General features: G+C 31.7%; 2 protein-coding genes across 2 annotated transcripts; one reads left to right on the top strand and one right to left on the bottom strand.

The window, feature by feature from the left end:
• marchf5l (membrane-associated ring finger (C3HC4) 5, like) lies at positions 1-8,039 on the bottom strand. The gene is made up of 7 exons (XM_073829153.1): positions 7,926-8,039; positions 6,484-6,584; positions 6,196-6,398; positions 3,524-3,654; positions 3,263-3,446; positions 646-812; positions 1-559 (listed from the first exon to the last, which is right to left on the bottom strand). Exons 2-7 carry the CDS (start codon positions 6,510-6,512, stop codon positions 398-400), a joined length of 876 nt encoding a protein of 291 aa, XP_073685254.1. The 5' UTR covers positions 6,513-6,584; positions 7,926-8,039; the 3' UTR covers positions 1-397.
• Positions 8,040-8,462: 423 nt separating this feature from the next.
• Positions 8,463-18,407, top strand: actr1b (actin related protein 1B). The gene is made up of 11 exons (XM_073829152.1): positions 8,463-8,641; positions 9,540-9,604; positions 10,302-10,377; positions 10,609-10,734; positions 13,962-14,086; positions 14,171-14,387; positions 14,492-14,584; positions 14,845-15,019; positions 15,102-15,163; positions 15,243-15,283; positions 16,799-18,407. Exons 1-11 carry the CDS (start codon positions 8,594-8,596, stop codon positions 16,899-16,901), a joined length of 1,131 nt encoding a protein of 376 aa, XP_073685253.1. The 5' UTR covers positions 8,463-8,593; the 3' UTR covers positions 16,902-18,407.
• The last annotated feature ends 1,233 nt before the right edge of the window (positions 18,408-19,640 follow it).

Below are 19,640 nucleotides of genomic sequence, written 5' to 3'. Positions count from 1 at the left end.
TTTCTGGGTTTATTATCCTTTATTTGTCATTCCTTTAAAGAGCCAGTGCTTATTATCTCATTACTCATTCTCAAAATGCTTATATGATTCTGCTGGTACATTTGCAGCCTAAACCACAATGTCTTCAGAGACATCAGTGCACAGTGCAGGGACCAGCTTTGCATTTGGCGCCATCTACTGGTGTGTTTTGCTATTACAGGCACTTCAACACCCAGTTTCTCACAGATGAAAGAATTTCAGTCATCCTTGCATTTTAATAACACATGACATGTGTTTGTGCTGATTTAGAGAGCCAAGTGAAGCTGAAAATTATGTCTTTAAACATCCGTAAATATGTCTCTTTTTTTAAATCCTATATACTACAGTGCATTTGTTGATTTCCTCAAGTGCATCGCCTTCATTCGTTGCCACTGTCTTCGTTGTCGTCCTCAAAAGCGCTGTCTGCTCGTCCCTCGGGCTCTGGGTAATTCAGGATGTGTCTGTTGGCCTGGATGAGGTACTGCTGCTGTTTGAAATACACTTTCAGCACTCCCTTGATCACTACAAACGCGATGCCACCCTAGAAGAGGAAAACTGGGTTAGGATTCACACTTTGTAATGTAATTCTGGGTTGTATGGTAGATGGTTGGTACTCTCGACTCTCACCAGGATGGTGCGCTGCAGGTTTGACGTGACCCTGCGGAACAGGAGGCGTCCCACGAGGTTGGCAACGGAGGGGAAGATGAGGGCGCCGCACAGGGTGCGAGACACGGAGAGATGGTCTCCTCCGTAGCTGCCCTCTGCTGGGACGCGGGGCAGAGCGCGGCCCACACCTGCACAAACAAATTAGATTTTTCGCTTCAAAAATGATGCTTTTTAATAGTATTATTAGCATAAGCTGACGATATGATCATGACAATAAACCATAAATTGATGATTAAGAAAAGGAAGAAACTGTTATTTTGCATTAGTTTTTATTTTTATACTTTCAGTTTAAATGTGAGCTTTATTCATGTGCTTTTGTCATTTTTATAATTTTTTTTTATCTTCTTTATGTTAATTTTAGTTTTAAACATGTTAGTACTTTAAGGAATTAACTTTTTATATTATCAGTTTTTATTGTAATTTAGCTTTTTAATTACTCTTATTTTTTTTTTAGTAGTTTTAGTATTTCAACAAATTAGATTTATTTTTGATTTTTCATATTTCATTGTAATTTTAGTTTAAGTTTGTCATTTTGTTATGTGCTTTAAGCATTTTTTAAGTTATATTTAGCTTTAGTTTATAGTTTTATTTTTGTTTTAGTACTTTTAGTATTTCAACAAATTAACTTTTATATTTTATTAGTTTTCATTGTAATTTTAGTTTGTTTTAATCATTTTGTGCTTTTTAAGTTTTATTATTTTTAAAAAATATATTTAGCTTTAGTGTGTAGGTTTTTTGTTTTTTTGTTGTTGTAATTTTAGTATTTCAACAAATTTTTTTTATTTTTTCAGTTTTCATTGTAATTTTAGTTTTAGTCATTTGTTATGTGCATTTAATTTTTTTTTTAAATTAAATTTAGCTTAAGTTTGTAGTTTTTTTAGGTTAAGTCATTTTAGTATTTTAACAAATTAGCTTTTTTGCAGTTTTCATTGTCATTTTTATTAGTTTTGATCATTTTGTTATGTGCTTTAATTATTATTATTAGGTTTAAATTATATTTAGCTTTAGTTTGTAGTTTTTATTGTTGAAAATTTGTTGAAATTTTAGTATTTCAACAAATTAGCTTCTATTTTTATTTTTTTCAGTTTTCATTGTAATTTTAGTTTAAGTTTTAGTCATTTGTTATGTGCATTTTAATTATTTGTTAAAATTAAATTTAGCTTACTATTGTAGTTTTAGTCATTTTAGAATTTCAACAAATTCACTTTTATTTTAAAATTTTTGGTTTTTATATAATTTTAATTCGTTTAAATCATTTTGTTCTGTGCTTTAATTATTATTATTAGTTTCAAATTATATTTAGCTTTAGTTTGTAGTTTTTTTAGTTTTAGTAATTTTAGTATTTCAACAAATTAGCTTTTATTTTTATTTTTTCAGATTTCTTTGTAATTTGAGTTTAAGTTTTATTCATTTGTTATGTGCATTTTTAATAATTAAAAAAAAATTAAATTTAGCTTAAGTTTGTTGTTTAATTTAAATTTTAGTATTTCAACAAATTAGCTTTTATTTTAATTTTTATCAGTTTTCATTATAATTTTAATTAGTTTGAATCATTTTGCTATGTGCTTTAATTATTATTATTATTTTTAAATTATATTTAGCTTTAGTTTATAGTTTTTTAGTTTTAGTAATTTTAGTATTTCAACAAATCAGTTTTTTGTTATGTGCTTTTGTCATTTGTATTAGTTTTTGTTTTATGAAAAACAATTACATTTAGCTTAATTTATTTGTATTTAATTTTTTATATTTTTGATACTTAAATGAATTGCTTTTATTTTTAGTTTCCATTTTAACTTTAGTCATTTTGTTACGTGCTTTCGTCATTTTTATTAGTTTTATTTACTGTTTTAATTTAGCTTTAATTTTAGTTTAAGTTAACTTATATACTATTATAGTATAATAGAAATTGAATATTTATTAGTTTTAGTAATTGTTGTGCTTGTAATTTTTATTAGCTTTTATTAGTTGTTCATAAATACTTTATGAATTCGCTTTTAAAAATATATTTCAGTTTTCATTTTAATTTTAAAGTTGTATTTATTTTTTATTTTGCATTTGTGGAGTTTTAAATTATATTTAGCATAAGTTTATTTTTTATTTCAGTTTATGTAATTTTAGTCCTTTAACTTTTTTCAGTATTTTGCCAAGGCAACATTTAAATTTTCTTTCATAATTAATTACTTAATTATTTCCATTTTTAATAATTAAGTTTTTCTTCATGTTAAGTTTCATTAAAATTTTTATTTGACATTTTATTAAAATTCATATTCATTAATTACCAAAAACAATTTGTAATAGTTTTAGATTTAGTTAACAGTGACAATATTGGGATTAACTATTGCCAAATTTAAAGTTTTTCACCCCAAAATTACAAATGTTGTCATTAATTGCTCGCCCTCATGTCGTTCCAAACCTGTAAGACCTTCGTTCATCTTCGAAGCACAAATTAACATATTTTTCTGGAGCTTTCTGACCAAACGAAGGTCTTACGGGTTTGGAATGACATGAGGGTGAGTAATTAATTACAAAATGTTTAATTTTTGGGTGAACTATCCCTTTAAGCCCCTTTACCACATACCAGGTACAAGGCCACTGAAGATCTGAAGCTTAGAGGAGTGTCGTTGCCAAAGCCGCACCACGTAATCCTCCCAGCGAATCATTTTCCCCAGTACCAGCATGACAGGGATGGTGGGTAAACCCATGAGCAAGAAGAGAGGATCCGCACGCTCCATCACATCCAAACCCTTCTTATGGCCTACCACCTAAACACAAAGAGAAAAAGCTGTTCAAACGAGCCCTGGAAAGCCAAACTCCTCTCATCCACCTGTCTTTAACACACCTGCATAACTGTGACAGCACCGTAAGTGACGGCCGACCAGTAGACGGTGCCCACCACCACTCCAGCCGCTGCGAACGGACTGGCCCTGGACAGAGCTCTGTCAACCTGCTGGAGGAAGTACACCAGAGGCCCTGGACCAGAGACAAAACCACACACTTAACACTTCGCTATTAAATAACAGCCAAACAGAATGGCAGAATATTTGTCATTACTAAGCCCACGCAGAATCTGGCCACTTTTGTCACATTTTCTCAGCTAATTTGTCAAAAATTAAATATAAAACCATTTTACATGGTAAAGTTTAGCTACAAAACAAGTCACACACTTTTTTTTATTAGTTATTATTATTTATATACTATTATAGTAATTACAATTTAGAATTAGCTTTTTTTTAATATATTTTCATTTTAGTTTAGGTTTTAGTCATTTTGTTATGTTTTTTGTCATTTTTATAGATTTTTGGTTTCTTCATATTTTTATTCACAAGTGTGTTTGTATGTGTATTAAGGCTGGGCGATATGGCAAAAAAAAATTATCACGATAATTTTTTTCATATCAGTCGATGTCGATAATTATCACGATAAATGTCAAATCTACAATATTGTCTACAAATACAATATTATTAATATTAATAGAATATATAAAACGTTTTTATTAAAAAAAAAAGAGAAATGTAATATGATACAACACTTGTAACATGGCTCTGACTGTAAATGCAGAGTTACAGTGATTTTTAAGTATATTTATCATTCAACAAAAATAAGAATAGACAAATCTTTTCAGCATGCCAATCCCTTTGTGCAGCTGATTTAACACATTTTGTAAAATGTTTTAGCGGTCTGACAATATAAATAAAAAAATAATGGCTCAGGGCTCTATGCTTACTTTTCTTGCTAGGACCACTTGTGCTCCTAACTTAAATAATTTAGGAGCACATTCTAAACAATAATCAGTCGCACATGGTGCTCCTAAATATTTTTTTTACAGTCGCACGCACTCATTTTTAGTCGCAAATGCGAGTGAAATGGTCGCACTGTAGAGCACTGTGGCTGTAAACTAAATATTGCGTGTGGCATCCGGAAGTACAGGCTGCAAAATGCCTGCGCAGCGTTACGCATAGTGCGTAAACATTATCGAACGCTTATCGAACTGCCATTATCGTTTTATCGAAAAAAAAAAAAAAACTATATCGTTATAATTATCGTTATCGAATTATCGCCCAGCCCTAATGTGTATATATATTTCTATTTCTTTTTTAAGTATATTTCTGTATTTTTATATTATTATTACTTAGCTTCAAATTATTTCTATTTTTGTTTTTTTTTGTTATTTTATCTCAGTTTTAGTTAATTGTTTTAGCACTTCAACTTCCACTTTTAATTATCTATTTTTTAAAAACAATTTTTATTACTTTTTGGACTTTTTTATATTTCTGTTTAGCTCAAATTTTTAATTTTATTTTTAAGTATATTTCTGTATTTTTTATTATTATTATTTAGCTTAAAGTTGTTTTTATTTCAGTTTTTCAGCATTTATTATTTTTTTATTCATTTAATTTTTATTACTTTTTGGACTTTCTTATATTTCTGCTCAGCTTTAATTTATTTTATTTTAGTTGTAATTATATTTATGTATTCTATTATTATTATTATTATTTCTTAGCTTAAAGTTATTTTATTTCTGTTTTTTAGCGTTTATTATTGCAAAATATATTTCTGTATATTCTGCTTTAATTTATTTTAGTTTAATTTTAAGCATATTTCTGTAATTTTTTATGTATTATTATGTTTACTTAGCTTAAAGTCATTTTTATTTCCGTTTTCAGCATTTATTAGTTTTTTTGTATATTTTTATTTTAGTTAATCACTCTAGTACTTCAACTTCAACTTATTTAATTTCTTTTTTTTTTTAGTTTTTTTTTAGCATTTTAGCAACATTTCTAAACATTTTTATTAGTTTTTGTTTTTTAATATTTCTGTTTAGCTTTAGTTTATTTTTATTTCCATTTTAATAATTTTAGTACTTCAATTTTATTTTAGATATTTGCCAACACAACATTTAAAAGATAATTTTAATAAAATATAGCTATAATTTCTTTTAGTTTTAAGTATATTTCTGTATTTTACATTTTTATTATTACTTAGCTTAAAGTTATTTTATTTCTGTATTTTAGTGTTTTTTTTTTTTTTTTTAATTTGTTTATTCTGTACATTTTTTATTAAGCTTTGTTATTTTTATTTCAATTTCAGTTAATCATTTTAGCGCTTCAGCTTACATTTATTTCGGTTACTTGCAAAAGCAACATTTCTTCTTTTTTGTTTAGTTTTTGTTTTTCAATATTCATGTTTAGCTTTGGTTTATTTTTATTTCCATTTAGTTATAATAATTTCAGTACTTCAATTTCATTATTTCCAAAGCAACATCTTTAATTTTCATATAATTTTAGAATCATTTTTATTAGTTTTTGGACTTTTTATATTTCTATTTAGCTTTAATTGATTTTAATTTAGTTTCAGTAATGTTAACACTTCAACTTATACTTTATGTACGTTAGTTGCCAGTTCATCTAATATTTATATTTCAATTTATTTAAACTAGTATGCAATAACAAAAGAGGAAAAAGGTATCAGTAGGTTTCCCTTTCAAAAAAAAGATGAAGTGCAAATACTCACCCATCTTAGGAAAAACTATTCGGTATTCAGTGCCACACTGCGGGCAGTTGACGGCTCCTCCGCTGTTTCCTTTTTGTTTCTCGTCCAGCCATCGCTGTAAGCAAGACTGATGGATCCACTTGGTGCAGCCTTTACACCGGCACGGGCTGACCCATTCTGCAGCCCGATCCTCCTTCTCCGTAGCAAAACACACCCAGCAGTGCCTTGTCATGGGACAACAGATTATCAATCAGTGACCATTTGTTTTACTAACCAGTACTGTGATTCACAGCTAATGGAGAAACTCACTTCTCTGGAGGTTCATCTACACAGGCCATCTTGTGTCAGGTTCGATCCACAGGCTCCAGCTCAACCATGAGTGAGCCAGCGCAGGCTCAATGTTAATAAACCTGTTAATACAGAGCATTAGACTTGAATGCAATACTTAAATACAAAAATATTTGCTATATCTCATCATTGGGTTGATTCAATAACACTTCTGCTGTAAACAAAATAAATACACTACCAGTCAAGATTTTTCAAAGGTTTTTTTCTCTTCTGCTCACCAAGTCTGCATTTATTTGGTCCGAAGTAGAACAAAAACAGTGAAACTTTGAAGTATTTTTACTCTTTAAAATAACTGCTTTATATTTGAAATGTAATTTATTCCTGTGATTTCAAAGCTGAATTTTTAGCATCATCACTCCAGTCACATGATCCTTCAGAAATCATTCTAATATTCTGATTTGCTGCTCAAAAAACATTATTATAATTATGTTGAAAACAGCTGAGTAGAATTTATTTTAGGTTTCTTTGATGAATAGAAAGTCCAGAAAAACGGCATTTACATGAAATAGAAATCTTTTGTAACATTATAAATGTCTTTATCATCACTTTTGATCAATTTAAAGCATCCTTGCTAAATAAAGGTATTAATTTATATAATTTCTTTTTATACTGACTCCAAGCTTTTTAATGCTATAGTGTTTTGTTTCAGATAAATGCTGATCTTTGGATCTTTCTAATAATTAAAGATGAAAAATATGTACTCAACTGTTTTAAACATTGATAACAATAAAAAATAATCAGCATATTAGAATGCTTTCTGAAAGATCATGTGACACTTTAAGACTGATGTAATAATGCTGAAAATTCAGCTTTGACCACAGAAATAAATTACAATTTAAAATATATTAAAATAGAAAGCAGTTATTTTAAATAGTAAAACATTTCAAGATTTAAATGCACGGTTGGTGAGCCGAAACAAAAAACATCAAAAAAAAAAAAAAAAAAAAAAAAAATTGGACTGGTAGTGTAAATATGGATAATATGTTTGGTCCTAATAATTTGATGCTACAGGGATTACAACATAATTAACTAGAAAGAGTTTTTATAGTAACAATACAGGATATGATATGATACATAACATAACAACAATTATATTTATTCTTCTAACGTCTGTCTTTGCATGAAAGATGCAGTAAATGTTATTTCTTCTTATATTATTAATAATATTTGTGTTTTTAGTTGTTAATCAGGCCCTAGTCACGTATGAATGTCAGGTCAGTAAACACTTCTCACTTAACAAATTAAATTTTAAATTCTGTTTTAATTCACCACAATATTAACTTGGAATGACCCGCATTAAACTAACCAAACATTTAAGTTTATTCAAGTTTTAACAGCTATAAACATACCGAAACTTGCCATTCGGGCAACACTGTTAAACAAATTCAAATGTAGATCCTCACCTGAAGATGTTTTGTAGATGTACACGTTTCTGATCTGCGTTTAGTTTATATCTCCGGGTGATTTGACACTTTCAATTTCTCCGAGGACAGAACAACAACCTTATGAAGAACAACTTCCGGATAAGCCACTTCCGTATGTCAAAATAAATGTCCCTAACTTGCTAAAATGTCCAAAATGCGTTTGATGTGTTTATGTATTAATTTTTATATGTATAAGCGAAGAATTAACTCTGCTACTACAGTCGTGAGGTACATTGTCCTCTTTATTATTTTGCTATTTTAATAAAAAAAAACAACAACAACGATACATTAAAGAGAATCATTTCGAATTATATTTGAACATAGCATGTAAATAAATATATAAAATGACACACTTAAAAAAAAAGTAAAAATTTAATTTTAAAAACCATTTTAATCGATAAAACCAAAACCGTCTAGGAGGCTTGCGATCCAAATGACTATTGGCTAACTGAGCTGTCACTCATCTCCTAGTAACGTGGGTTTGATTGGCTCCATCCACAGTGTGGTTCGGTTGACGCATCACCGCTCAGCCTGTGGTTATACTGCCAAGCATCGACGGTTATTTTTTATTTACATGAGCAGAAAATCATAAACGGTGCTTCTTGCGAACGAGTCTAGCGAAAAACGCACCCAAGCGCAGGCTGAACATGGAGTCGTACGATATTATAGCCAACCAGCCGGTTGTGATTGATAATGTGAGTATGATGTCAGCAGCCCTCCACACCCAGTCTGTGCTAAAAGGCTAAAGCTAATGCCATTGTGCCAAAACCTGCGCTAGCCGGCCAAAGCTAAATTAGATATGTTTAAGATTTTATTTATTTGGATGATAACATGCACAGTCTGATGCACGTCTTATTAAAGCAGAACAGAGCATTTGTTCCTGAAGCAATTCGGCGATATCTTGAAGCATTAGCTGATTAGAATGATGCATCGCTATAAAACTGATTTGTCATTCATTTTCCGTTGTGTTTTGAATTATTCTCTCAGAGTTGAAATAAATGATTCCACGTTGTACATATTTATGAAATCCTGCAAGATGCACGGCTGTCAAAGAGTATCTGTCAGATAAATTCCTGTATTTGAGCTGGAGTTGTTATTGTTGCTAAGATGGCTGGCTGTGACCCCGCCTTATATATACAGAAACATTTATTAATATGAAATAGTTCATAGAAGTTAGAAAATGGATTTTAATAAAAGCCAAAAGGCTGAAGCTATAGATAAAGAACCAGAAAGCTTTAAATGTTAATCAGAATTAAGGTGGGAGATCTCAAAGCCTGTGTCACTTTGACAGCTTTGCGAAATTATGAAAACTTTGTACATTTCAGTGATATTTAGTGAAACATTAGGGTGTTTTCTCACTGTGTGATTATTCTGAAGTTTATAGCTAGTTGGGTTTTGTGTAGCTCCCTCCAGCTCTGTCTCATGACTCAAGAACAAACAAGGAGGGATCAGATCATTAGATGATTCATTTTACAACACGTTCACTGTTCAAGCCTTTATAGTTCAAGTTTATTTTAAACCTCCTCCCTGCACAATTCTAGACCATTAATATATGCTTTTTTTTTTTAACTTGCTTTCCAATGTCTCTTTCAGGGGTCTGGAGTTATTAAGGCTGGCTTTGCTGGAGATCAGATCCCTAAATACTGTTTCCCAAATTAGTAAGTAATCATTTTTATTGATAATATTACATTGGAGTAGCTTTCAATTACTGTTAGGGGTCAGTAATTAGTATTATTATTATTTTTTTTTGAAGAATTTAAAAATTGTTTTCATCTTGGATGCATTACAAGATTCTGAAAGCGACAGTAAAGACATTTAAAATATTACAAAAGATTTCCATTTAAAATAAATCTCACCTTTTTCAGCTCTATATATCAAAGAATCAATAAAAAAAAAAGAATTATCATGGGTTCCACAAAAAGATTAACTGTTTTCAACACTGATAATATTAGAAAAAGTTTGATCAGAATGATTTCTGAAGGGTCATGTGACACTGAAGACTGGAGTAATGATGCTGAAAATTCAGCTTTGCATCACAGAAATAAATTACATTTGGAAAATACCATCACATAGAACACAGTTATTTTAATTTACAATAATATTTAACAATATTACTGCTTCTACTGTATATTTGGTGAAATAAACACAGCTTTGGTGAGCGTAAGAGGCTACTTGCTGAACAATTTTACACTAAGCAATTTTAGGGTAAATATTGTTGATTAATATTATTTTAGCCATAATCAAATTTGTCATATGATCATATTATGCAGTTTGTGTCTATAATGGCAGTGTTAGTGAAAATCCCATTTTAGTTATGTAACGTGATGTGATTTTAACTAGAACGTTTTTTTCTAGTGTGGGGCGGCCCAAGCATGTTCGGGTGATGGCTGGTGCCCTTGAGGGCGATCTGTTCATTGGACCCAAAGCTGAGGTAAACCTTCTTATTTTAATTGAAGAGTGAGTTTTTTCCCCCTTGTATTGAAAGAAAATATGATATTCACAATACAGTTAGATTCCATAATGTGCCACAATATTCAGCCAGAAATAACATTGACCTGGACTTGATTTAACCTGTGATGTTTTTGGTTAATAATATGTTATGTATGTGTGTTATAATAATGTAAAAACATACTGTTTTTTTTTTTTTCTGTACTATGTTTAGGAGCACAGGGGGCTGCTGTCTGTCCGCTATCCTATGGAACATGGTATTGTGAAAGACTGGAATGACATGGAGCGCATCTGGCAGTATGTGTACTCAAAGGAACAGCTGCAGACCTTCTCCGAGGAGGTGCGGATATACTTGGTGTTCATTATGCTCATTAATTTCGTTTATATAACTTATTTAATTTTTATATGTATTTTACAGTGTTGTTTTCGTCAACGATGACGATGACGAAATCATTTCGTTGACGCCACTTTTTTTCATGACGATAACGAGACAATGACGAGATAAAAATGGCTCGTTGATGACTAAAACATGACGAGACGTGTGTGAGTTTTCGTTGACGAGACGAGAATAGACGAAAATGTTAGTGGGTAGTCCGTCAGACGTTTAAAATGCATGACAGTTCTGCTTATTGTGCATGCCAATCAAAACCTAAAACCTAAAATCTGCCGCTATGGCAAGCCGTTTTAGCATTAAATACTCTTTGCCATTCTAGTATGGCAAGCCGTTTTAGCATTCCATCCTTGTTTGTCTTTTATGTTTTAAAACATTCCTTCATTATTGTAATTATTGGTAAAAAATAGTCGATCCGGAAGCTCACATTGTGTTGAACTATAGATCTGCTATTTTCAGAACTTACAAGTGACACTTCCCAACAGCAAAATACTTACTGACCTACATTAATTTGTTAAAAGACTACTTTTTCCCCTTTTTTGACTAAAACTAGACTAAAACCTTTTTGACTTTTCGTCGACTAAAATTGGACTAAAACTAATAAGCATTTTAGTCCAAAAGACTAAGACTAAGACTAAATCTAAGATGGTTGTCAAAAACAACACTGGTATTTTATGTATTATACACTAAAAGGCAAAAGTTTTTGAACACCAAGCCTGCATTTATTTGATCCAAAATACAGCAAAAGCGGTAATATTGTGAAATATTTTAACTATTTAAAATAACTACTTTCTCTTAATTTATTCCTGTGATCAATGCTGAATTTTCAGCATCATTACTGCAGTCTTCAGTGTCACATGATCCTTCAGAAATCATTCTAATATGCTGATTTGCTGTTTAGGAAACATTTGTTATTATTATTAATGCTTAAAAAAAATTGAGCAATTTGTTTTCAGGATTCTTTGATAAATAGAGAGATCGAACGATCGGCAATGGCATTTATCAGAAATAAAAAGTTTTGGTAACACACTATACCATTCAAATGCTTGGAGTCAGTATAATTTTTTAGTTTTTATGGTGGGGAAAAAAGTGATAGAAATTAATACTTTTAATTAGCAAGGATGCTTCAAATTGATCAAACGTGATGATAAATACATTTATAATGTTACAAAAACATTTAAAAAAAATGTCTATTTCAGATAAATGCTGTTCTTCTGAACTTTCTTTTCTTCAAAGAAACATGAAAAATTCTACTCTGCAGTTTTCAACATAATAATAATAATAATAAAAATAAATGTTTTTGAGCATCAAATCAGAATATTAGAATTATTTCTGAAGGATCATGTGACTGGAGTAATGATGTTAATTAAGCTTTGAAATCACAGGAATTAGGGCTGGGCGATTAATCGAAAAGTAATCGAAATCGACATTCAGAACCTATAATCGATCAAATTTTTCCAGGTCAATTATTTCAATTACTTTCCCTTTAAAAACACTACTGCGTGTGGAGTCACGTGACCCCGCTCCGTTACGTTGCGTTATTCCGCCGACATGTCGATGGAGAGCTTAAACAGTATTTATACAGTAAAAAGTATTTACAGGATATACAAGAGTAATTTTATTTAGAAGAGATACTGCTTATTTTCTACTTTTAATATTATTATTATTTTATAAATAATTTATTTTGTTTCCAAAAGTGCAAGTTATTTATTTTCACTAATTTAAGAAAAATGTGACTTTTCATTTTAAGCAATGTGTGCTTTAATTTCAGTTGTTCAACACTGATGTTCAATAAATAATCATAGATAGTAGATAGTGTGTGCACCCTTCATTCAAAAATCTCTCACTTGTAATATGTGCGCATATTTACTGTACAAAACTTGTCAGTGAACTATGAGGGCAAAAAAAATAAATATTATTTAAATATAATTAAATATAATTTTATTAATGAATAAAATAATCGTTCATTAATCGTAATCGGATTTAAAAAATGTTCAATTAATCGAGATTTTGATTTTAGGCCAAATCGCCCAGCCCTAACAGGAATAATTAAACTTATTTTAAATAAATGTAAATTATATGTTAAAATATATTCAAATCAAATTTTGAAACATTTTAAATAGTAAAAAAATTAAAATTTTATTTTTTTTACTGTAGTTTGGATCAAATAAATGCAGGCTTGGTGGGCAGAAGAGACTTCTTAAAAAACATTAAAAATCTTACTGTTCAAAAACTTCTAACTGCATTGTATCTGTTTGTATCTTTATCTGTTTTTGACTAGAGTGTATTTATATACGATTACTTAGTAATTATTTAAAATTTAATTTTATTTTTGTTTTATATATTAGGGTTTTATCTTTCTATTTAGCTTTAAATTTGTTTTTATTTTAGTTTTAGTATTATTAGTGGTTCAACCTAGTTATTTTTTTCAGTTAGTTTCCAGAACAGTTTTACAACATTTTAAATTGACCTTTCTTTCTTTCTTTCTTTCTTTCTTTCTTTCTTTCTTTCTTTCTTTCTTTAATATGTATTTTATGTATTTTATGTATTATACACTACCAGTCAAGATTTTTAACGTTTTTTAAAGAATTACCTTCTTCTCACCAAGCCTGCGTTTATTTGATCCAAAATACAGCAAAAGCAGTAATATTCTGAAATATTTTTACTATTTAAAACAACTACTTTCTCTTTGAATATTCAACTCTGCTGTTTTCAACAGTAAAACAGTAAAAATTCAGCTTTGAAATCACAGGATTAATTAAAAATATATTTATTTCTTTTTTTCCTCAGTTTTAGTTTTTTAATTTTTTAATGTTTTTTTTAAGTTTATCTTTATATATATACACACACATACATACATACATATATATATATATATATATATATATATATATATATATATATATAATTTTTTTTTCTTTCTTTTTTTTAAATGTTACATGTACTTACAGTAGTAATGGTAAATTCTGCATAATTACAGTAGAAACTAACCCTGTAGAACATGTAGTTCATTAATATTATTTAGTAGTTATTTGTGTAATTATACTGTAGCAACGTCATCTTAAAATAAACTGTAACCTTATTTTTAATTTGATCTCAGCTTCATTTCAGTTACCATTAACAACACTGTCTTGCACTGTATTTTTCTGACTTTTATATTTTTGTATGTCTTCCAGCATCCTGTTCTGTTGACCGAAGCGCCACTGAACCCCAGTAAAAATCGTGAACGGGCTGCAGAGGTTTTCTTCGAGACTTTCAATGTGCCGGCGCTGTTCATCTCCATGCAGGCAGTGCTCAGTTTGTGAGTTAATGGCTTTGAATTTCATTCTTCCTGATCTCTCACTTCCTATTCCTCTCTCATGCAAACACGTTTCCTGTCTGACAGATACGCCACAGGCCGAACCACAGGTGTGGTCCTGGACGCCGGTGATGGTGTGACACATGCCGTCCCCATATACGAGGGATTCGCCATTCCACATTCCATCATGCGCGTGGACATCGCCGGACGTGACGTCTCCCGTTACCTCCGCCTCCTCCTGCGCAAAGAAGGCTATGATTTCCACACTTCTGCAGAGTTTGAGGTCGTGCGCACCATCAAAGAGGTATGAGGCTCCACATCTGGTTTATACAACATGTTCCTTCTTGATGGAAATTATAATCTAGATAAATTATCACACGATTGAAAAAATGCTGTTTTGTTTTCCAGAGAGCCTGCTACCTTTCCCTCAACCCCCAGAAGGATGAAACTCTAGAAACTGAAAAAGCACAATACACACTCCCCGACGGAAGCACTCTAGATGTAAGATTGAGATTGCTTGGATATGTTAGTGTGTATGATCACACGGGCATAAAATTACACATTGTATCCTGATTTTATTGCCATTCATTGGAGGTTCAGTTTAGGTTCTTTCTGAAGTTAACATGAAATGCCATTCAGAACCATTGGAATAAAGTGCACTGATAACTCACTCATGATGGCACCAGAATTGTGTATTTAAAAAAGTAAATAGACTTTCACTTTGACTTGATGTGTTACTCACAGCTGTTTGTCTCCTGCAGATCGGCCCAGCGCGGTTCAGGGCTCCAGAGCTTCTCTTCAGGCCTGATCTGATTGGAGACGAGAGCGAGGGTATTCATGAGGTGCTGGCCTTCGCCATTCAGAAGTCAGACATGGATCTGCGACGCACACTCTTCTCTAACATAGTGCTGTCTGGCGGTTCAACGCTCCTCAAAGGTAGAGCTATAAGATCTGTCGAAAGCATCTTTCAGTTCTTCATCTAGTGACACAACTGAAACTCTATCTATGTTCCTTGCAGGTTTTGGAGACCGGTTGTTAAGTGAAGTGAAGAAACTTGCGCCCAAAGATGTTAAAATTAAGGTGACTGCGACAGCTAAGAAATTTTAGCTTGGTGTGAGAACTATGTGGTTTTAAATATTTATTTGTTGTCTTGTTTCAGATATCTGCACCACAGGAGAGACTTTATTCAACATGGATAGGGTAAGAACAAAGTATTTTTAGGTTTAATAGTAACAGTAAAGACATTTTAAATTTTACAAAATATTTATATGTGAAAATATTGTTCTTTTAAAGTTCATGTTCCTCAAAAAGAATCCTATAGAAATATCACTGTTTCAGTTTTTTTTTTCTTTTTAAGAAATTAACACTTTTATTCAGAAAGGATGCATTAGATAGATCAAAAGTAACAGTAAAGACATTTTTAATATTAAAAAAGATTAAAATTTAAAAATATTGTTATTTTAAGGTTCATGTTCCTCAGAAAGAATCCTAAAAAAAATCACTGTTTCAGGTTTTTTGTATTTTTTGTAAATTTTTTTTATTAATACTTTTATTCAGAAAGGATGCATTAGATTGATCAAAAGTAACAGCAAAGGTCTTTTAAATGTTACAAAAGATTTATATTTAAAAATTTTGTTATTTTAAGATTCATGTTCCTCAAAAAGAATCCTGGAAAATAAATATCACTCTTTCTTTTCTTTTTCTTTTTTTATTAATATTTTTATTGAGAAAGGATACATTAGATTGATCAAAAGTGACATTAAAGACATTTTTAATGTTGCAAAAATTTATATTTAAAATAAATATTGTTCTTTTAATATGTTCCTCAAAAGAAAAGAAACCTGAAAAAAATATCACTGTTTTAGTTTTTTTGTTGTTGTTGTTGTTGTTGTTGTTGTTGTTGTTTTTAAAGAAATGAATACTTTTATTCAGATAGTATGCATTTGATATACGACAGTGAAGACATTTTAATGGTCATGTTCCTCAAAAAGAATCCTGAAAAAAAATCACTCTTTCAGGGTTTTTGTTTTTTAAAGAAATAAATAATTTTATTTAGAAAGGATGCATTATATTGATCAAAAGGTTCAGTAAAGACATTTTTAATGTTACAAAATATTTATATTTAAAATAAATATTGTTCTTTTAAAGATCATGTTCCCTAAAAAGAATCCTGAAAAAAAAATAGCACCGTTTTAGGTTGTTGTTTTTTTAAAGGAATTAATACTTTTATTCAGAAAGGATGTATTAGATTGATCAAAAGTGACAGGCATTTTAATGTTACAAAATATTTATATTTAAAATAAATATTGTTCTTTTAAAATGTTTGACAACTGATTAAAATAAGTTTAAATTGAAGCACTAAAATAAGTTATATTTTAACTTAAAAATTACATTTAAAAACTAATAAAAAGTCAACTAAAATTTAACTGAAATAAAATTTTATATAAATAAAAATAGATAATCACATTACAGCAATAATTTCGTTTTAAAATAAAGTGAAATCAAATAATTTAAAATTTGTAATATTTCACAGTATTAATACTTTACTTTATTCTTCATCAAACAAATCCAGCCTTGATGAGTATGACAGACTTCTTTCAAAATATATATATATTTTTTTTTCATCCCCAAACTTTTAAATGTAAACTGTTTTTAAAAGTATTTTGGTATATTTTATGGTGTTTTTCATATGTTTTTTCCTTATTCTTTGTATAGTGGATCTATCCTGGCTTCACTCGACACCTTTAAGAAGATGTGGGTCTCCAAGAAGGAATACGAGGAAGACCGCGCCCGTGCCATCCACCGGAAAACATTCTAATGGGGTTTAAGGCCAGCGGCCTCCCTCATCTCTGCGGTTTCACATCCCTCTCCTCTCTCGCTTGGCCTCCCTCTGTTTCCCGCCCTTTTTCCCCCGCCTCCCGTCCTGACAGCAAAGCTGCCGGGTCTCCCATCCGCAGCTAAGGCATGCCTTCCGTGTCCCCTGCCCGCAGCTCTCGTTCGGGACACCCGACGAGTGCCACCGGGGCAGGATGCGACCGGGCATCCCTTGCCCGTTCCGCACCCATCAAACACCGAAAAAAAGGCTTTTCAGGGCATCAGTCAATACTGTTAACTATTGTTTCATTTAAAGCCAGCGCTTCAATTCAACGCTTAGATATTTATTACACTATTTACCCGGCCCTGTATGATATTGTCATATCTATTCTAATGGAACATGAAGGTGAATGTTTTACTCTGTTGTAAGAAAATTTCATTCCAAAACTGAAGAGATCGATCATTTTCTTTAAATGTCGCAGTTATCAGCGTAGTATTTTCATTCTTATTTGACGAGCGCGTGCGATAGACAAAGGCGTCGCTCACCACTACAAGAATTCACTGTAAAGGACACTACTGTGTTTCCTGTCTGTGTCCCTCCCCTTGACTGTCTCCAGGCTGAAACCACTTATTAGCTCAAGGGAACTAAATAATGTATACTGAAATACAAAGTACACGGTAGGTAGCTAGATTTATCGCTGCTTGAAATATCGACAAGTGTTATTATTAGTACACAGCACATTTTAACACGAAATTATCGGTTTATGGGGCGCTTCAAGGAACATTTTCGAGTTGTTTACTGTCTTTTGGTTGAAATGTTGCTCTTAGAATTATGTTTGTCAGCTTTAAGTTGTAAAGCATAATTGTTACCGCACAAACATTGACTTGATGCGAACATTAGCCCTTTCGAGTTGTGTTTTCCCATGGTCCTCATATTGTTAGCTTGAGAACCTGAGCTCTTGACTGAAGCTTTAATGAAGTCGTCCAGTGAGTTTTACGTGCCCATAAAAGACGTCTCATTCGATGTAAATTCAGACTCTCCCCATATTCCAGATTAGTGCATGAAATCAACAGAACGACTGAGATTGAGTGTTATTTCATTGTAAATCTCATCGGCTTGGACATTGAAGGCAGAGGGTGGCCGAAATGGATTTAGAAGCTCTTCTGGCACTAGTATTTCCGTAGTGTTTGTTGAAAGAGAGCTGCTGTCTAATGGGATGATGGGGTTGCAGGGTTGCGTTTAAGTCCAGTTTGTCCAACCTAAGACTCGCCTTACTCCAGTGTCGCCATTGGAAAGTCAGAGCATCTTGGTTGTCTTTTCTTTTTAAAGATAGAAATATCATCATAAGCCTTGTGTACAGTGGATTGCTATTCAAACTGTTAAAAAAAGAACAAAAACAAAAAATAAACGACAAAAAGGACTAAAATGTACAAACCTGTTTCTTCAATTGTTGCTTTTTCTTTTAATTTTGTAAATTCAGTATGATAAATAAATTAATGCTGTCTGAAATTAGCTTCTGTGTGCGTTATATAAACACGAACAGCAGTGTAAGTCCTTGTCTGCTTGTTGCTGATGTTGTTAACGGTGGTTTTCAAAACTGCTGAAGTTTTGTCACATTTACAGTGGCTTGTGAAAGTATTCATACCCGTCACATTTTATGTTGCTGCCTTATGTTAAAATGCTTTAAATTACACACCATGCACTATAATGGCAAAGCAAAAAACAGGTTTTTAAAATCATTGCAAATTTATTAAAAAATAAACTTAAATGGTTTCATTGCATAAGTATTCAAACCCTTATCTGGAGCAGTTGAAATTTAGCTCAGGAGCATTCATATTGCTTGTAGATGTTACTACACTTCAAATGACGTTAACCTGTGGCAAATTCATTGGATGGGTATGATTTGGAAAGGCGCACATGTTTTATTAAAAGGTCTAACAGCTGAAAATGCACATTAGAGCAAAAACCAAGTCCTGAGGTTAAAAAACTGCCTGTAGAGCTCAGAGACAGGATTGCATCAAGCCACACATCTGGGGAAGATTTAGAAAAAAATCTGCTGCATTGAAGGTTCACAAAAGCATGTAGTCTCCATTACCCTTTACTGAAGAAGTTTGAAACAACCAGGACTCTTCCTAGAGCTGGCTTCCTGGCCAAACTTAGCAATTGATGGAGAAGGGCCTTGGCTAGAGTGGTGAACAAGAACAAGAACATAGTCACTCTAGTTGAGCTCCATGATATGTGGAAACTTACAGAAGGACAAACATCACTGCTACACTCCACCAATCTGGGTTTCATGTTGGTGTGGCAAGACTCAATCCTCTCCTCAGTGAAGACACATGAAAACACACTTGGAATTTGCAAAAAACTATCTAAAGGACCCTCAGACTGTGAGAAACGAGATACTCTGGTCTGATGAACCTCAATTCCAAGCATCATGTTTGATGGAATCCACGCACTGTTTATCTCCAGCACAGCAGCATCCCAAAAGTAAATGTGCTGGTAGCAGCCTCATGCTGTGGGTTTGTTTTGCAGTGGCAGGGACTGAGGGACTCTTCAGAGTAGAAGAAAATGCACCAAAATTATGAGATAGACTTAATGAAAACCTAGTTCAGGGCATTCAGAACTGGGCAGAAGGTTTACCTTCCAACAGGACAATGACCCTAAGCACACAGCAAGAGTGGCTTATAGATAACTGTGAATGTCCTTGAGTGGCCCAGCCACAGCCTGGGCTTGAACCTTATA

Source organism: Garra rufa, chromosome 23, assembly GCF_049309525.1.
Source record: "Garra rufa chromosome 23, GarRuf1.0, whole genome shotgun sequence".
NCBI classification, from domain to species: Eukaryota; Metazoa; Chordata; class Actinopteri; order Cypriniformes; family Cyprinidae; genus Garra; species Garra rufa.
Note: the sequence above shows the minus strand (reverse complement) of the source record. Positions and strands in the feature narration are given on the sequence as shown.